This window comes from Leptopilina boulardi, unplaced genomic scaffold (assembly GCF_019393585.1).
Source record: "Leptopilina boulardi isolate dan_hultmark-lab unplaced genomic scaffold, ZJU_Lbou_2.1 LbouV2_215, whole genome shotgun sequence".
Lineage (NCBI taxonomy): Eukaryota > Metazoa > Arthropoda > Insecta > Hymenoptera > Figitidae > Leptopilina > Leptopilina boulardi.
This window is the reverse complement of record NW_026137769.1, coordinates 38,972-56,030: the sequence shown is the minus strand read 5'-3', so window position 1 is coordinate 56,030 and position 17,059 is coordinate 38,972. Positions and strand designations below refer to the sequence as shown.

The 17,059-nt window shown below is 25.2% G+C and overlaps 1 protein-coding gene across 1 annotated transcript in view; it reads right to left on the bottom strand.

The window, feature by feature from the left end:
* The window catches only part of LOC127279324 (fat-like cadherin-related tumor suppressor homolog), a 60,063-nt gene that overhangs the window by 16,272 nt on the left and 26,732 nt on the right, over positions 1-17,059 (bottom strand). Inside the window, exons 6-14 of the mRNA XM_051301617.1 lie at positions 14,601-14,753; positions 13,980-14,193; positions 13,238-13,803; positions 10,676-11,670; positions 7,998-8,565; positions 6,383-6,554; positions 5,957-6,181; positions 3,690-3,713; positions 976-1,212 (exon numbers count right to left, since the gene is read on the bottom strand). Of these exons, the coding sequence (XP_051157574.1) occupies positions 976-1,212; positions 3,690-3,713; positions 5,957-6,181; positions 6,383-6,554; positions 7,998-8,565; positions 10,676-11,670; positions 13,238-13,803; positions 13,980-14,193; positions 14,601-14,753 (3,154 nt within the window). The remainder of the gene's footprint in view (positions 1-975; positions 1,213-3,689; positions 3,714-5,956; positions 6,182-6,382; positions 6,555-7,997; positions 8,566-10,675; positions 11,671-13,237; positions 13,804-13,979; positions 14,194-14,600; positions 14,754-17,059) is intronic.

Below are 17,059 nucleotides of genomic sequence, written 5' to 3'. Positions count from 1 at the left end.
CTTAACCTCTAAATAACAATGAAAATTAATGAAATACTTCGTCATAGTTAAAGAAGGAGAATTTTTATGGTTTATTGTAATAAATAGGAATCTCTATAGTGTTTTGCGTCGAATTAGTAACTTTTTTCAAATTTGTGCACTAGGTTCAATATCTTTGAAAAATCGAATATTCTTCTGGGAGTTTTTGTGGATTTTGTATCTTTGTACTCTAAGAAACACGATTGTAGGGTTCGCGTCAAACTCCGTTCGTTATTTTCTAATATTACAGTAGGAAATTACGAAATACTTCGAATTAGTTAAGAATTAAATAAAAAAGAACTTTTTTATGGATTAAAAGAGGATTTTTTTTATGATTTATTGTAATAAACAGGAATTTCTATAGCGTTTTGCATCAAATTAGCAAAATTATTTAATCCGTGTACCAGGTTCGATATTTCGGAAAGAAAGAATATTCTTCTGGAAGTTTTTGTGATTTTTGTATCTTTAGGCTCTAAAGAATAAGATTTTTAGGTTTGCGTCAAACTCCGTTTGTTATTTTACAAACCTAACCTCCAAATAATGATGAAAAGTTATGAAATGTTTCGTAATAGTTAAAGAAGGAGAATTTTAAAGGTTTATTGTAATAAATATAATTCTCTTTAGTGTTATGCGTCGAATTAGCAATTTTTTTAAAATTCGCGCACTAGGTTCAATATCTTTGAAAAATCGAATATTCTCCTGGAAGTTTTTGGAAATTTTCTATCTTTAAAGTGTAAGGAATAAGTTTTTCGGGTTCCCGTCAAACTTTGCAAACATTTTTTTCCTATGGTGAGCCTTTAAATAATAATATTAAAATATTTTTTTATAATTTTAAATATTTTATTGTTAATTAATATTTATTTATTTAATAATAGGAACAAAAATAGTAGGAAAAAAATTAATATGAAATATAAAATGAAAAAAAAATATAAATATTGGGAAATAATTAATTTTTACCTGTATCATTATCTCTTGATGTAACTTTAAGTACTGATGTGCCAAATGGTGCTGCTTCTGAGACGGAAATATTGTATGAATCCTGGCTGAATTCAGGTGGACAGTCATTGACATCTTGAACCAAAATACTGACAAGAACCTCAGCAAAAACACCGGAAACACTGTCAGTTGCTCGTACTGTCAATTCGTATTGTTTCTTCTGTTCGTAATCCAGCTCATCGACCACATAGATTACACCTAATTCGGTGAAGAGAAGGTTGTAGACCCAAAGCACTAATTTAGCCAAAATATCGACGAAACTGGACCAATTATCATTTCTTTCTCAAAAAAAAAAAATTTTTCAAAAATTGTTTTTTTTCCAAAATTTTGAAAAAGACAAAATTTTTTTTTCCTAATCAATTTCCAAACGATTTTGAAGTGAATTTCAATTTATTTTATTTTAAAAAAATTATAAATAATAAAATTAGATAAAAAATTAATTAATTAAATTATAATTATTAATTTTTAATTCACAATTTTTAATAAATTTCTAATTATTAATTAAATAATTAATTAAATAAATGTAAAATTAATATTATTTTTAATTTTAAAAAATCCAGTTTTGTCGATATTAGAGAAATCTAATGAATGTATAGCAAGTGCATAAATAAAATATTGTGTATTTCACAATAAAATTCAATTTATTTTTTTTTCTATAAAGTATCTGTATCTATACTTTATTTTTTTTTTAAATGTATTTTCGTCAATAATATACATATATTGTTGGCAAAAATATACAAACATTTCTGTATTTAAAATTGAGAATCAGTTATTTTTTATTTATATTTTTTTTTTAAATAATAAATCAATATTGTTGACGAATAATAATCTAGTAATGTTTGTTTTAGAGATACAGACACAACGTGCAAAAAAGTGAAACAAAGCTTTTGTGTGAAATGAAAGCGAGCTGACGATGGTTGTCGGGTGAAGAATGCGAAAGTAAAAAAAAAAAATAAATAATTTATTTTCCATTACAATCACAATTTTGTTTCTTCATATAATCATGAAAAAATAAAATCATTGAGAAATGAAATTTAGTTGGAAAATTGTATTTATAAATGATTGAAAAAAAATTTCCAGCATCATTCGAAAAAAAAATTTTTTTAGAATAAAAAAAAATTAAATACAATTTTTTTTTAAAAATATTTCTTTTAGTTTTGGAAATTTTTGGAAAATTTTATTCTATTTTATTCACAGTGAATTGAAAAAGGAAAAATAAAATTCGATTTTCTAAAAAATATTTCGTTTAGTAAAATTTGGATGTTTTAAAAATTAATTTGGAAAAGAAAACAAAAAAAAAAATTTCAATTCACAGCAAATTAAAAAAGGAAAAATAAAATTCGATTTTTTAAAATATATTTTCTATTGTAAAATTTTGAAATTTCAAAAATTTTATTCTATTCAAAGTGAATTCAAAAAATAAATATTTAAAAAAATGTTTAGTGTAAAAATTGGGAAATTTTTAACTGAAAAAGAAATAAAAATTATTTTCGAATTTTTTTTTTTTTGTAAATTATTTTGTTAACTGCAAATTTTTTTTTATTTTTCCTCAAAATCCAAACACATATATATTTTTAATTTCTAATAATATTAACGATGAAATGAATTTTATTTATCATTAAAGAGAGGGGAACGTGTGAATTAAATTTGAGGTGATACAAACTAATATAGAAATACCTCGATTTGCATCTAAATTATTCAGGAGTTAAAAGGATTTTGTGTCATGCATTATTAATTCCATATAAAGAGAGAGATGGTATAAAAGTCTTAAAAACGGACAAGAGCAAAAAAAAAAAAAAAATGTAAAAACACACGGAGACCAAAAATTGTGATAATAAATTTTTTTTTCACTCAAAACTTTTAATTTAAAAATTGTTAATTAATTTTCTTTCTTATTATTCATTATTTTTCTACGTCAAAATAATTAAGATGCAAGAAATTTTTTTTCAATATTTAAATTATAGAAATGTTTTTTTCTTTTTTTTTTTTTGGTTTCTACATCGATTGTATCTAAATTTTTGACTGGACTTTTTTATTTCGTGCGAACATGCTAAATGTAAATACTGCGATATAATTTTTTTTTTATGAATTTTCTCACGACAAAATATTTTCAGCTTGCATAAGCGATATATTTACACAATAAAAAAAAAGCTTCTCTACATTGCTGATGTGGTTGACATATTTGACGAAAAGTTACTTTCTCTATTTACAAAAAAATGAAAAAAAAAAAAAAAAAAAAAAAATAATGAAAAAAATACTAGAAAGTAAATAAAGAGAGAAAAATGAATTTCGACTAATTAAATTTTTTTCCTTTTTTAAAAAAAATAAATATATATATCCATGAGAGAGAGAAAGAATTTTTATGAAATATTTCTAAATATAAATTTTTCTCAAGGGGAAAATTTATGGAATATTTTTTCAAAAATCGTTTCCAAATGGAAATAAAAAAATTAATTTATAAAACTAATTTATTTTTTGAATGAAAAAAAAAATTATTTAGAAATTTAAATTTTTTTTTATGAAACATAAATATCTAAAAAAAAAAATCTAAAAAAAAAATGAATATAAAAAATTATTTTTTTTTTTCGAAAAATAAAAAGTGCACAGCAGACAATGTATAAGACTATAAACAGCAACACAGCAGGCCGATAGAACTGGTTTTGTTTTATACTCACAAGGACCATTGTTACTGTCGGGGGCTGCGAAACAGGTAGAGATACAAATACAATTTTAATTTTTTTTAACTCTTCATTTAAAAAAAGCGTTTTTTTAAAAATTAAATTAAAAATTTTCAAAATAAAAAAAAGCAGACCTTGAAAATTTATGATAAAAAATTTTTTTTTTTATTTTTTATAGAAATAATAATTTTTTCAATAATAATGGATAATAATATAGAATAATATATAATAAAATATATAATAATAATAAAAATATATTATAATAAATAATAATTATTATAATTTACTGTAATATTTTTAATAATATTAATAATAATAATAATAATAATAATAATGTAGAATATTTTTCAAAAAAAAAAATATTTTAAAAAAAGTAAAACAAAATTAGTTTTGAAATAAAATTAAAAAACTTTTTTTAACATACACATTTTTTGTTCATTTTTCATAAAATTTTCATGTCTGAATATTTTTTTTTTTATTGAAATTTGGGTAATCAAAGGAGTTTTAGTCGGATTTTTTTTTATGCTCACAATTTTACGTTTGCAAATCTATGTATGTATATACGCAAAATCACAACGACTTGTCGTAAAAAAAAAAAAATTTTTTTACCAAAACAGAAACGAGCAGTTATAAACAAATTAACGTAACTACGTTATTAATTTTTTTTTACAATTAACAACATTGACTATATAAATATATATATATATATATTGCACGCAAACATACATTTATAAAAACATTTACAGTTGATTGTTTTCAAATAAACACAGAAATTCAAAAAATAAACTGAGGAGAAAAAAAAACGAAAAAATTTTATACAAAAATTAAAAATTTGTTTTCTTTTTTGTTGATATAAAAGCCCCCGAAGAAAAAACTTTTTTTTTTGTCCAATCTTTTTTGTAATATTGAAAAAAGAATTTTCAAAATTATAAAAAAAAAAAGATTTTTAATGAATAAAATCCTTTGAGTTACTTAATGATGGTGATTAAAAATTAAGTCTGACACCAATTTTTTTTTTACAAGTCCATAGTTAGTATAATTTTAGATAGTGTAACTTTGAACCGAAATTTTTTTCCAAAATTCATTTTTTTTAGTAGAAATAAAATATTTTGGTTAACAATAAATTACAATTAGAAATTTTTTTTTTTAGGAAAATAAAAAAAAATCAGTTTTTTTGCAAATTCTTGCACTCTGTTGAATTTTAGCATAAAAGTAGTGATTAGAAAAAACGAAAGTGTACAAAATTCTGAATAATTTGAAAAAAAATACCGAATTTTTACAAAAAAAAATCGGTTTTTTGAAAATGACACATTTCGAACAGTTTTTGAGCTACAGGATTCAATTATTTTTTTCAAATTACTCAGAATTTTTCATTTTCTTTTTTCTAATTACTATTTTTACGCAAAAATGCAACAGGGGGCAAGAATTTGAAAAAATAAAATTTTTTGCAAATATTTTTTTCTATTTGCAATTTTTTTTTATTTTCATTAAAAAATTCCTGTTCCGATTGAAGTTGATTGTACGAAATTTACAATATTATTTTATTTCTATCAAATAATAATAATAATAATAATAATAATAATAATAATAATAATAATAATAATAATAATAATAATAATAATAATAATAATAATAATAATAATAATAATAATAATAATAATAATAATAATAATAATAATAATAATAATAATAATAATAATAATAAAGGTTTTAAGCAAATAAAATTTAAAAATATACGATTCGAAGTTACAATGGAATTTGTATTATTTTTCGACTAACTTAACTGGACTATAAATCTACTTTTATATTTTTTTCTCCCAAGAAAAATTTCGAGCATAATAATAGTCCCATAACCGATTTTCCTTGAAAATATTTTTTTTAAAATTATGCAATTACATAACATTATTATTATTATTGAAAAAAATAATAAATTCCTATAAATTATAAAAAGAAATTTACTTAAAATTTTTTTTTAAATCATTTTTTTTAAATTCAAAAAATAATAATAATAAAAAAAAAAAAAAATGTTGAAATAATTTTTTACAGTTATATAATTGCATTGGATTTTGGAAAGTTTTTAGAGCAGCAATTCCTCACCACCATCGTAATTAGAAATAATAATAATAATTTATATTATATTAATTTAATAAAGCTTTGATAAGTTTAATTTTGTTGTTGTTGTCGTCTTTTTTTTTTTTTTTTTTTTTTTTTTTAAATATTATTAATTATAATGAAAATTTATATAATTTAATTTGAAAACTCACCGGTGTTGAAGTCCAAAGCGAATTCTTCAAAGTCATTTCCTTTCGTGATGCTATAAATCAATTTTCGATTCAAAGGCGATTCTGCTTGAATTGACAGTGTTAATGGAGAATGAAGTTCGATACTTTCGAGAACATTGTCGGTGTAAAATTGTTTGTCGAAAATTGGCATCGAGCGATCGATTACTTTAACATTAACAGGCACTTCGATTGAGCAAGGCGTTGAACCTGAAAAATTATACATTTTATTTTGAAAATAAATGAAAAAAACAATTTATTTTTCCAATTCATTTGAATTAGAATCAATAAATTAAAAAAAAAAAATTTTTTTAAATTAAAAAAATAATTTTTTAAATAAAAAAAAATTTTTTAAATAAAATAAAAATTAAAGTATAATAATAAAAAAAAAGAAAATAGGAATTTTCTTACCACCGTCATAAGCAGCAATCATTAATTGATATTCCCGATTATGACCCTCTAAATTTTGTTTTAGAGATATTTCACCAGTTTTTCGGCAGACTTTAAATAATTCCCCGTGTCCTTTCTTTAATTCGTAGCGAACTTCACCGTTGTCACCACTATCCATATCGACGGCATGTACCTAGATTAATGATTAAATATTGTTAGAGATAAGAAAAACATTTTTTTTTTAAAAAGTATTACTTCTACTATAAGAGAACGGGGACAGGTTTAAATCTCAACTAAGTCGGCAACTGCTCGGTCGGTAATTTACCAACTGTCGTTAAGGTAGGAAACTATTATCCAAAATTTGACTCAATCGATAAAGTAGTGTTCTGTTTTATTCACAATTAAAGTCGATAAAACTAGTCGAGTCGGTAACAACTCGGCCGGTAACTTACATACTGTCGGTAAGGTAGAAATCTGTTATCCAAAATTTGACTCAATCAATAAAGTAATGTTCTGGGTTATTGACAATTAAACGTCGATAAAAACTAGTCGAGTCGATAACTACTAGGTCGAATATTTATCAAGTGTTGGTAAGGTAGGAATCTGTTACCCAAATTTGATTTAATCGACAATGTAGTGTTCTGTTTTCATCGACAATTAAAAGTCAATAAAACCTAGTCAAGTCGGTTGCTTCTCTGTTGATAAATTACCAACTGTCGGTAAGGTAGGTAATTTGACTCAATCGACAAAATAGTGTTCTGTTTTATTGACAATTAAAAGTTGATAAAAACTAGCCGAGTCGGTAATTACTAGGTCGATAACATACCAACAGTCGGTAAGGTAGGATATCCGTTATTTAAATTCGACTCAATCGATAAAGTAGAATTCTGTTTTCATGATAATTAAAAGTCGATAAAAACGTGTCGAGTCGGTAACTACTTGGTCGGTAACTTACTAATTGTCAGTAAGGTAGGTATTTGTTATTCAAAATTTGACTCAATCAACAAAGTAGTGTTTTTTTGACAATTAAAAGTCGATAAAAAAGACACCTTTCTTACCGGTTGAACTATGTTTTGGTAGTAGATTCCTACTTTACCGACAGTTGGCAACTTACCTATCAGGTAGTTACCGACTTAGCGAGAGTTAAATCCATTCCCGTTTTTTCTAGTAGTATTACTTTTAAATTGTTTTTATTTTGATTCATACACCAGGTTCGTTATTTTCGAAAGATCGAATATTCTTCAGGAAGTTTTTATCTATTTCGTATCTTTAGGACATAAGGAATACAATTATGGGGTTCGCGTCAAATATTCTTGATTTTTGTAATTGATACCGATATTTAAGTATTTTTTCTCTAAATTTAGGTAATAATTGTATAGTTAATAGTCATCAAATGCGTATTAGAGATTACTATAGATATTTAAATGTTAAAATTAGCAAAAAAAAAAATTTTTGCACCAGGTTCGATATTTCGAAAAAAATAAGTATTCTTCTGGATGTTTTTGCGAAATTTTAGTCTTTTAGCTTCAAGGAACACGTTTTTGGGGTTCCCGTCAAACATAGTTGCTTTTTTTTGCCATTTCTACAGATATTTATGTAAAATTCCATATATTTTATTAAATTAAAATTTTCTTACCTTTGTTATAACATCTCCCTTTTGTGCATCAACAGAAACAACAGCATAATAAGGAAGATTCACAAACATCGGACAATTATCATTGATATCAAGAATTGTAACATTGACAATAGCGTGTGCAACTCTTGGTTTCTTTTTGTCCATTTGACTTTTTGCTTCGATAATAAGTTCATAATTGTCAAGAATTTCTCTGTCAAATCTTTTGCCCGTTGTTTTTATTGCTCCCGATGTTGAACCAATGACAAACATATCAGTTGGATTTAAAATACTATAAAGTACATGCTCATGTAAATCACTTCCCAATACATTGACAACTTTTACGGTTGTTATTTTTGTTGTATTCTCCAAAATGACACCCTCATAGATATCTTTTTCAAAAACTAGACCAGAATTTTCCGATTTTTCAACGACAATATTCACTTGTGTAACACTTGAATATTTTCCATCAGAAACACGAACATGCAAAAGATAACGTTTCTTCAAATGCTCCGGGTCTTGAATTGTTATCACTCCCAAGTGGGAATCGATTTCAAACGTTTGTCCATGATTTCCGTCAATGATGTCGTATCTGAAATGGAAATTGATTTTCAGTATTTATGACAAAAAAAAAAAATTTAAATATTTTATATATTATAAATTTTAAATTATAAAATATAAATAATAAATTATATATATAATAAATATAAATAGAATAAATATAGTCTTAGAAATAATTTTAGATTGCGAAAAAATAATTTTTTTTATTTTTTAATTAGTGCTGCACTAGGTTCTGTATTTTTTAAAAAAGAATATTCACCAGGAATTTTTGGTGAATTTAATTTTATCAGCGTTTGAGAGAAACGATTGTGGGTTTTACGTCGAACTCTGTTACTTTTTTTTAGCTTGTAAATAAAAGGAATTTCTAAAAAAAAAATTGTATCTAGTCGTAAAAAATGATTTTTACTGCCTTTTGTAATAGGCGGTTGTACTATAATCGTATAAGTGAAATTATATGGTCCGTGCACTAGGTTCAATATTTTCTAAAATATAAACATTCTCCTGGAAGTTTTGGTGCATTTTTCACTATTATGGTGTAAGGAAACATGTTTTTAGGGTTTCCCGTCAAAGGCCGATATTATTTTTTTATCTAGATTCTTGCAATTAATAGAAATATCTCAAGTACATCATAAAAGAAGAATTTCTCGTTCGTAAAAGAGAAATTTTTACGGTTTATTGTAATATAAGTGATTGTAAATCGATTTTTGGCAAAAAAAATTTTTCGTGCACTAGGTTCAATATTTTTCAAAAGTTTTTGGGGTTCGCGTCAAACTCGAATCATATTCGTCCTTGTACTAGGTATAAAATTGAAGTTCTTTTCTTAAAAAAATGGCAAAACTTCATATTTTGCTTAAATTGTTGTTTGTTTATGAATTATTACTATCAAGAAGTGATTAAATATTAAAAAACCAAAAAAATATTTTTTTTGCACTAGGTTAGATATTTCAAAAAGAAAGAATATTCTACAGGAAGTTTTTGTAGATTTCTCATTATGAGGGTTTAGGGAAAGAGTTTTTGGGGTTCGCGTCAAAGACAGGTATTATTTTTTAGCTAGATTCTTGCAATTAATAGAAATATCCAAAATCGACCAAAAAAAAAATTTCCCGTTTCTACAAATCGGATTTTTGTATTTTATTGTAAGTAATGTAAGTGTTTTTAAACCGATTTTAGGCAAATAATGTATTTCGTGCACTAGGTTCAATATTTTCGAAAGAAAAAATATTCTACAGGAAGTTTTTATGAATTTCTCATTATTAGGGTTCAGGGAAGAGGTTCATAGGGTTCGCGTCAAGTTCGATAAATATTTGTTCTTGTACCAGCGTAAAAATCGTAGTTCTTTCAAAAAAATTGAAAGAATGTCATATTTTGACATAATTGATTATTGTCTATGATTTATTACGATCAAGAATTGATTTGGTATTAAAAAACAGAAATTTTGTTATTTTTTGCACTAGGTTCAATATTTTCAAAAAAATCACAATTCTACAGGAAGTTTTTGTGAATTTTTCATTATTAGGGTTCAAGCAAAGAGTTTGTAGGGTTCGCGTCAAACTCGAAATATATTTCTCCTTGTACCAGCTCTAAAATTGTAGGTCTTTGTTTAAAAAAATGGCAAAACTTCATATTTTGGCTAAATTGTTGCCTGTTTATAAAATATTACTATCAAAAAGTTAGTAAATAATTTAAAAGTAGAAAATTTGTTATTTTATGCACTAGGTACGATATTTTCGCAACAAAGAACTTTCTTCTGGAAGTTTTTGTGGTTTTCACATTATTAGGGTTCCAGAAAAAGGTGTAAGAACTCCCGTCGAACTCTGCTGGTATTTTTAACCAAAAATTTCGGTAAATAATACTAAATTCCAAAAATACATTGTATCTAGTTGTAAAAGAAGGGTTTTTACTCTTTTTTTGTAAAATTCGGTTATATAACAGTGTTAAACATTGAATACAGCAAAATTATTTACCCCATGCACTAGGTTCAATATTATCAAAACTATTAACATTCCCCTGGAATTTTTTGTTAATTTCTCATTATTATGGTGTAGGGAACGTGTTTTTAGGGTTCCCGTCAATATTTACTCATTGTGGGTAAATAAAATAAAGTAAAATAGAATTTTTTTAATCAAAAAACAATTTCTTACCTAAGAGGTGTTCCCTCGGTGCTGTCGGGATCGTTCGCTTTCACAGTGATAACAGCAACATTTTTATAAGTCGGCAACAACACCGTTGTATTATATTCATTTCTCAAAAATTTCGGTGGACAATCATTAACATCAGTCACAGTAATAATAACTTTTGCCGTTGTTTCCGATGATAATTTCGGTTTTCCCAAATCCGAGACCTTAACATGAAATGAAAATTCCGGCATTGTTTCATGATCCAATACCATAACTGTTCTAATTGCCCCTGTACTTGAGTCAATGTGGAAAAATTTCCTCGGTACATCCTCAACAATATCATAATTAAGAAGTGCATTTAATTCCGAATCGGCGTCCTCAGCTTTAATCACCAATGGTGAACTACCATTTGTCAATACCAATGATCCAATAATCGCACCTTCACTTATTTCACCGATATAAATTGCCTGAAGGAAATGTGGTGGATTATCGTTCTTGTCCAGAACGTGGACAATAACATTGCACGTTGCCGTTGCACCGGCCATATTTGTCGCTAGTAGTGTTAAATTGTAAAATTTCATTTTCTCATAGTCGAGACTATTTTTTGTCGTTATAACGCCAGTGCTTGGATTCACAAAGAAAGTACTGTCACGATTTCCACGCATGATTTCAAACATAAGGGACGAGGTGCTTCGTGCCTCGACGTGTTTCACATAAGTGCCAATTTGTTGATTCTCATAAATCTCGGCGGCAAGTTCCCTCTGAAGGAATCTCGGGGGAGCATTGTCGGCCATTGTTATCATTACATGTACGGGAACTGAATTTGATAGTTGCGGTGTGCCGTGATCTGTTGCTTTTACAAGGAGAATGTATTCTGACGATGTGCTTAAATCCAATTCTCTTGCTACACGTATTAGGCCTAAATCTGCATCAATATTAAAGACGTTGCCAACATTTCCTGATGTTATGGAATATGTGATGCGTGCATTTTTACCACGATCTTTGTCAATAGCGTAAACCTGCAAAAAAAGGGAGAAAAATTAATTTTTTTTTTCTTTTTGATGCACTAGGTTTGATATTTGCGAAATAGAGATTATTCTACAGGAAGTTTTTGTAGATTTCTCATTATGAGGGTTTAAGGAAAGAGTTTTTGGGGTTCGCGTCAAAGTCCAAACAAATTCTTCCTTGTACCAGGTCAAAAATTGTTGTTCATTTAAAAATAATTTGTAAAAACTTCATATTTTTGAATAATTAATTGTTTATGATTCATTATCATCAAGAATTAATTAAATATTAAAAAACAAAAAATTTGACTTTTTATGCACTAGGTTCGATATTTGCGAAATAATGAGTATTCTCCTGGAAGTTTTGGAGAATTTTTCATTATTAAGGTTCAAAAAATGGGTTTATGGGGTTCGCGTCAAAGTTCCAACAAATTCTTCCTTGTACCAGGTCAAAAATTGTAGTTCTTTTTTTAAAAAAATGTAAAAATTTATATTTTGGATAAATTGTTATTTCTTTATGAGTTATTACTATCAAAAAGTGATTAAATATTTTAAAAAACTATTTTTTTGCACTAGGTTCGATATTTCAAAAAGAAAGAATATTCTACAGGAAGTTTTTGTAGATTTCTCATTATGAGGGTTCAGGGAAAGAGTTTTTGAGGTTCGCGTCAAAGTCCAAACAAATTCTTCCTTGTATCAGGTCAAAAATTGTAGTTCCGTAAAAAAAATTGAAAAAACTTCATATTTTGTCTTAACTCAAGACTTTTTATGTTTTATTACTATCAATAAGTGATAAAATATTAAAAATTAGAGAATTTATTTTTTCATGCACTAGGTTCAATATTTTCTAAAATATAAACATTCTCCTGGAAGTCATTAAAAGGATGTAAGAAAGTGTTACGGACATTTAGAAGTTAAAAATCGTAAAAAATAAATTTTCACGCACTAGGTTCAATATTTTCCAAAAAAAAGACAATTCTACAGGAAGTTTTTGTGAATTTCTCATTATTTGAAGTCAATGAAAAAGTTTGTAAGGTTAGCGTCAAACACAGTTGATTATTGTCATTTATACAGTTATGTATACGTAATATTTTACAATTAAAATAATTATTTTCTGTTTAATAGTTATCTAACTAGTCTGTGAGAGTAGTTATGAAATTTAAATGTTATAAGTAGCAAAAAAAAATATTCTTTGCACCAGGTTTGATATTTTCAAAAGAAAGAATATTCTCCTGGAAGTTTTTGCCAATTTCTCATTATTAGGGAGTAGGGTATAAGTTCCTAGGGTTCGCGTCAACCACCGTTTATTTTTTTCCATAAAAATAGTTAATTATATGTTTTTTTTCAAATTTTGATCGATTACTGCATGTTTATCAAACAGCTTTAAATGAGACTGGTACTTATTACTACAAAAATAGCAGAGATTTTTTTTTTTTGCACCAGGTTCGTTATTTTTCAATAAAAAACAATTCTACAGGAATTTTTTACAGTTTCCTACTTTTAAGACTTAAATCCACAAATTTTTAACATTCCCGCCAAAGACGGTTAATAATTAAAAAAAAAAAAAAAAAAAAAAACTCACCTGAACCACAGTACTGCCAACAGCGGAAGTTTCAAATATTTTACCCTGAATAATTTCACTTGTAAATTCAGGTGCATGATCATTATGATCGTGTACAGTGACAATGACACGTGCATAATTTCTTTTTGCCGGTGTTCCTTGATCTTTTACCATTATCGTTAAAATATGTTCCTCAATTGTTTCACGATCCAATGATTCTTTTAATGTCACTGTTTCTGTTAATGAATCAACGTGAAAAATTTCCAATGACGCTTGATTTTGTGCCGCATGTAAACTGTAGAATACTTTTTTATCCTCATCCTCATCCGTCGCGTGTAATTGTAATACAGTTTCGCCTTTTTCAACATTTTCCGAAATTTCCACACGATATGTAATTTCACTAAATTCAGGTCTATGATCATTGATATCAATAACTGTGACAAATAATTGTGTAAATGCCTGATGTATACCGTCAGTTACACTTATTGTTAAATTATAAAAATTTTTCGTTTCCCAATCCAATTGTTTTGCAAGAAGAACATTTCCATTGTCTCTGCCAATGAAAAATTCATCTTTTTTGTCGCCATCTGTAAATAATTTTTATTTAATTTTAATTTTTAATTATTTTAAATTTTTTTTTTAAATTTTATTTAATTTTGATTTTTATTATGTTTTAGTTTTGATTTTGATTTTTTTTTTTAATTTCCATTGATTTTTGTGAATTTTTTATTATATAAAAAGGGAAAATTTTTTTTTTACTTACCAACAATGTCGTACCACAAAGTATCACCGTCTTTATCTGTCGCTTGTACCAATGCAACTAGAAATCCAACTTTGTCACTTTCGGTAATTTTAACAGTTTGATTATTTGTTTTGAAAACTGGAGGATTTTCCGACTCTGTCGGTAATTCGACAACTTGTACAGAGACTCGAGTTTGATGGCTTCTTTGGGGTTCTCCAAAATCTGCAGCTCGTATCTAAAAAGACAAAAAAATTTTTCACCCTTTTTTTTTTTTTTTTGCAAATTTATTTATTTTTCAATAAATTATTTTTTTTGGGAAAAATACATTAACTTTTTCTTTTATTAATTATTAAGAAAGAAAAACTTAATTTTCTTTTTTTTCGAAAAATATAATTTTTATAAATTAAATAAAAGAATTATTAATTTATTTATTAAATAATTATATTATTTTTCAATTAAATTAAATTGTAAAATTAAATTATTAATAAAATTATTTGAATAATTTATTGAAAAATAAATACAAAAAATATATATATACTTTATATTTATCATTAGTGAATTATATCGAAATTAGGAAAAACATATTGGCAATAAAAAAAAATTATTATCTTAAAAATCGTTTAAATATAAAGTATCTCTTACAAGCATTTCGTATTCTTGACCAGCCTCGAAGCCACGTTGAGAATAAACCATTCCAGTCGAGGGGTGAATTTTGAATTTCCCTTTTCCTTTTCCACTTTTGATGCTGTACTGAATTCTTCCATTGTCTCCAACGTCTTTGTCACAGGCAAGTACCTAAATTCATGAAAGAAAAAATTTATTTCATATTTTTATTTTCATTTTTTTTTTTTTTTTTAATTTTAATTAACAACAATTTTTTTTTCTACAAAATTTTTCTTTGCTTTTTAAATAATTGTTGTTTTTTTTTTTACAAAATTTTTGTTTACTTTTTAAATAATAATTTTTTTGAAAATTTTTCCTTGCTTATTAAATAATTTTATTTATTTTATTCTTATTGTACTTTTTGGTACAAACAAAAAAAAATTTTATTTATTATTTTTTTAAAAAAGAAAATAATAATAATTTTATTTATTATTTATTTTATTCCTACTGTATTCTTTGGTACAAATAAATAAAAATAATTTTATTTTTTTTCCTACTGTATTCTTTAATACAAATAAAAAAAAAATTAATTTTTTTTCGACAAATTTTTCTTTGTTATTTAAGTAATTTTTTTTCGGAAATTTTTTTTTGCTTTTTTATAAAATAATTTAACTAAATTAGACATTTGATTTGAAAAAATATATCAAGTGACGGAATGAGAGAGAGAGAGAGAAAGAGTGTCTGACCGTAACCGGCTTATCTACTGCTTGTCCGACTGGAACTTGACTTAAACTACTAGCAGTCTGTGTAAGACCAACTTTCTCTACTGAGCGGCTGACCAAGTTTGAAACGTTTCACTGAAAAATGGGTTTCCACTGCCGGTCTGACTGAATTCGGCTTTATCTACTGCCCGTCGACCTTCTGCATTCCCGAGTAGATAAAAGAGATTTTGGTCAGACGCTCTTTAATTTACTTTATTGGTCGAGTATATCAAAGTAAATCGAGCCTAAAATTAACTTTTTTTTTTTGCCTATTCCATATATTGGAAAATGTGGGTTACATTTTTTCACAAACTGTTTAACATAGGAGGAATAATGTTATTTCTTTTTTTAAATTAGAGAAAAATTTTTTTTAACCATATTAATGTTGAAAAAAATTATAATTTTGATTTACTATGAAGTAAATTCAATTAATAATTTTAATTTTAAAATCAAAAAGTTTTAGTTTATATTGAAATTTTTTTATTTCAAACTCTGAAAATTTTGTTATTCTAATAATTAAAATTTTTTTTAAAACGAAAATTTTTTTATTTTAAATTAATTTTATTATTATAATCTTAAAAAAATTTTTCGTTTTAATTTAAAAAAAAATTTTTATTAATAAAATTATAAAAATTTATATTATTTTTTTTTTATTTGCACCAAAGATTATTAAATAATTAAATTATTAAAATATTTAATTAAAATAAGTAATTTTTATTAATAACGGAAAATTGTTTTTTAAACATTAAATTTTATAAAAGAAATTATTTTTTAAAAATCTATAAATTTTCATTTCTTTGAATTTTAATATTTTGCGCCGACACTGAAAAAATGTTGAAAGTATAAATCTTGACATGAAAAAAAAATATTAACCTAAAATTATTACCTTTCACTGAAAGAAAATATAATTTTTAATTATTAAAATTACAAATTTTCAATAATTATTTTATTTGAAAGGCTATTTCCACATATAGAGGTATACATGTATAATGCACATTCCTAAGCGTTTGCATTCTCAGAGTTCATGCGCCACATTGATTTAGTTATATACACGATGCAGTGTTTTTTTTCTTTTTTTATATGAGGTAAAGTCATTTATTAATGGAAAAATAATTTGTTGTGTAAAAATGAGATGAAATTTTTATTTTATTTGTAAAAATAGATATAGAAATATCGATCTATTGAAATAACGTATAAAAAATAGATATATCGATACAACTATCGAAATAAGTATAAGAATATTGATCTATCGAAATAAGGTATGAAAAATCGATATTTCGATATATCGATACAAGGATTCAAATATCGATATAACGAAATATATATCGATATAAGTATAAAAATATCGATATATCGATGGAAATATAAGAATGTCGATATATCGAAATAGGTACAGAGATCGATATATCAATGGAAATATAAGAATATCAATATATCGAAATAGGTACAGGCATCGATATATCGACAGAAATATAATAATATCGATATGTCGAAATGAATATGTAAATATTGATATATCGATGGAAATATAAGAAAATGGATATATCGAAATAGGTACAGAGATCGATATATCGATAGAAATATAATAATATCGATATATCGAAATGGGTATGTAAATATCGATATATTGAAATAGGCATTAAAACCTCGATATATCGTTATAAATATAAAAATATCGATAAATTATTTTTTTTTTATTCTTTTTGGCAGTAATTGATTTGGCAGGGATCAGTGAAT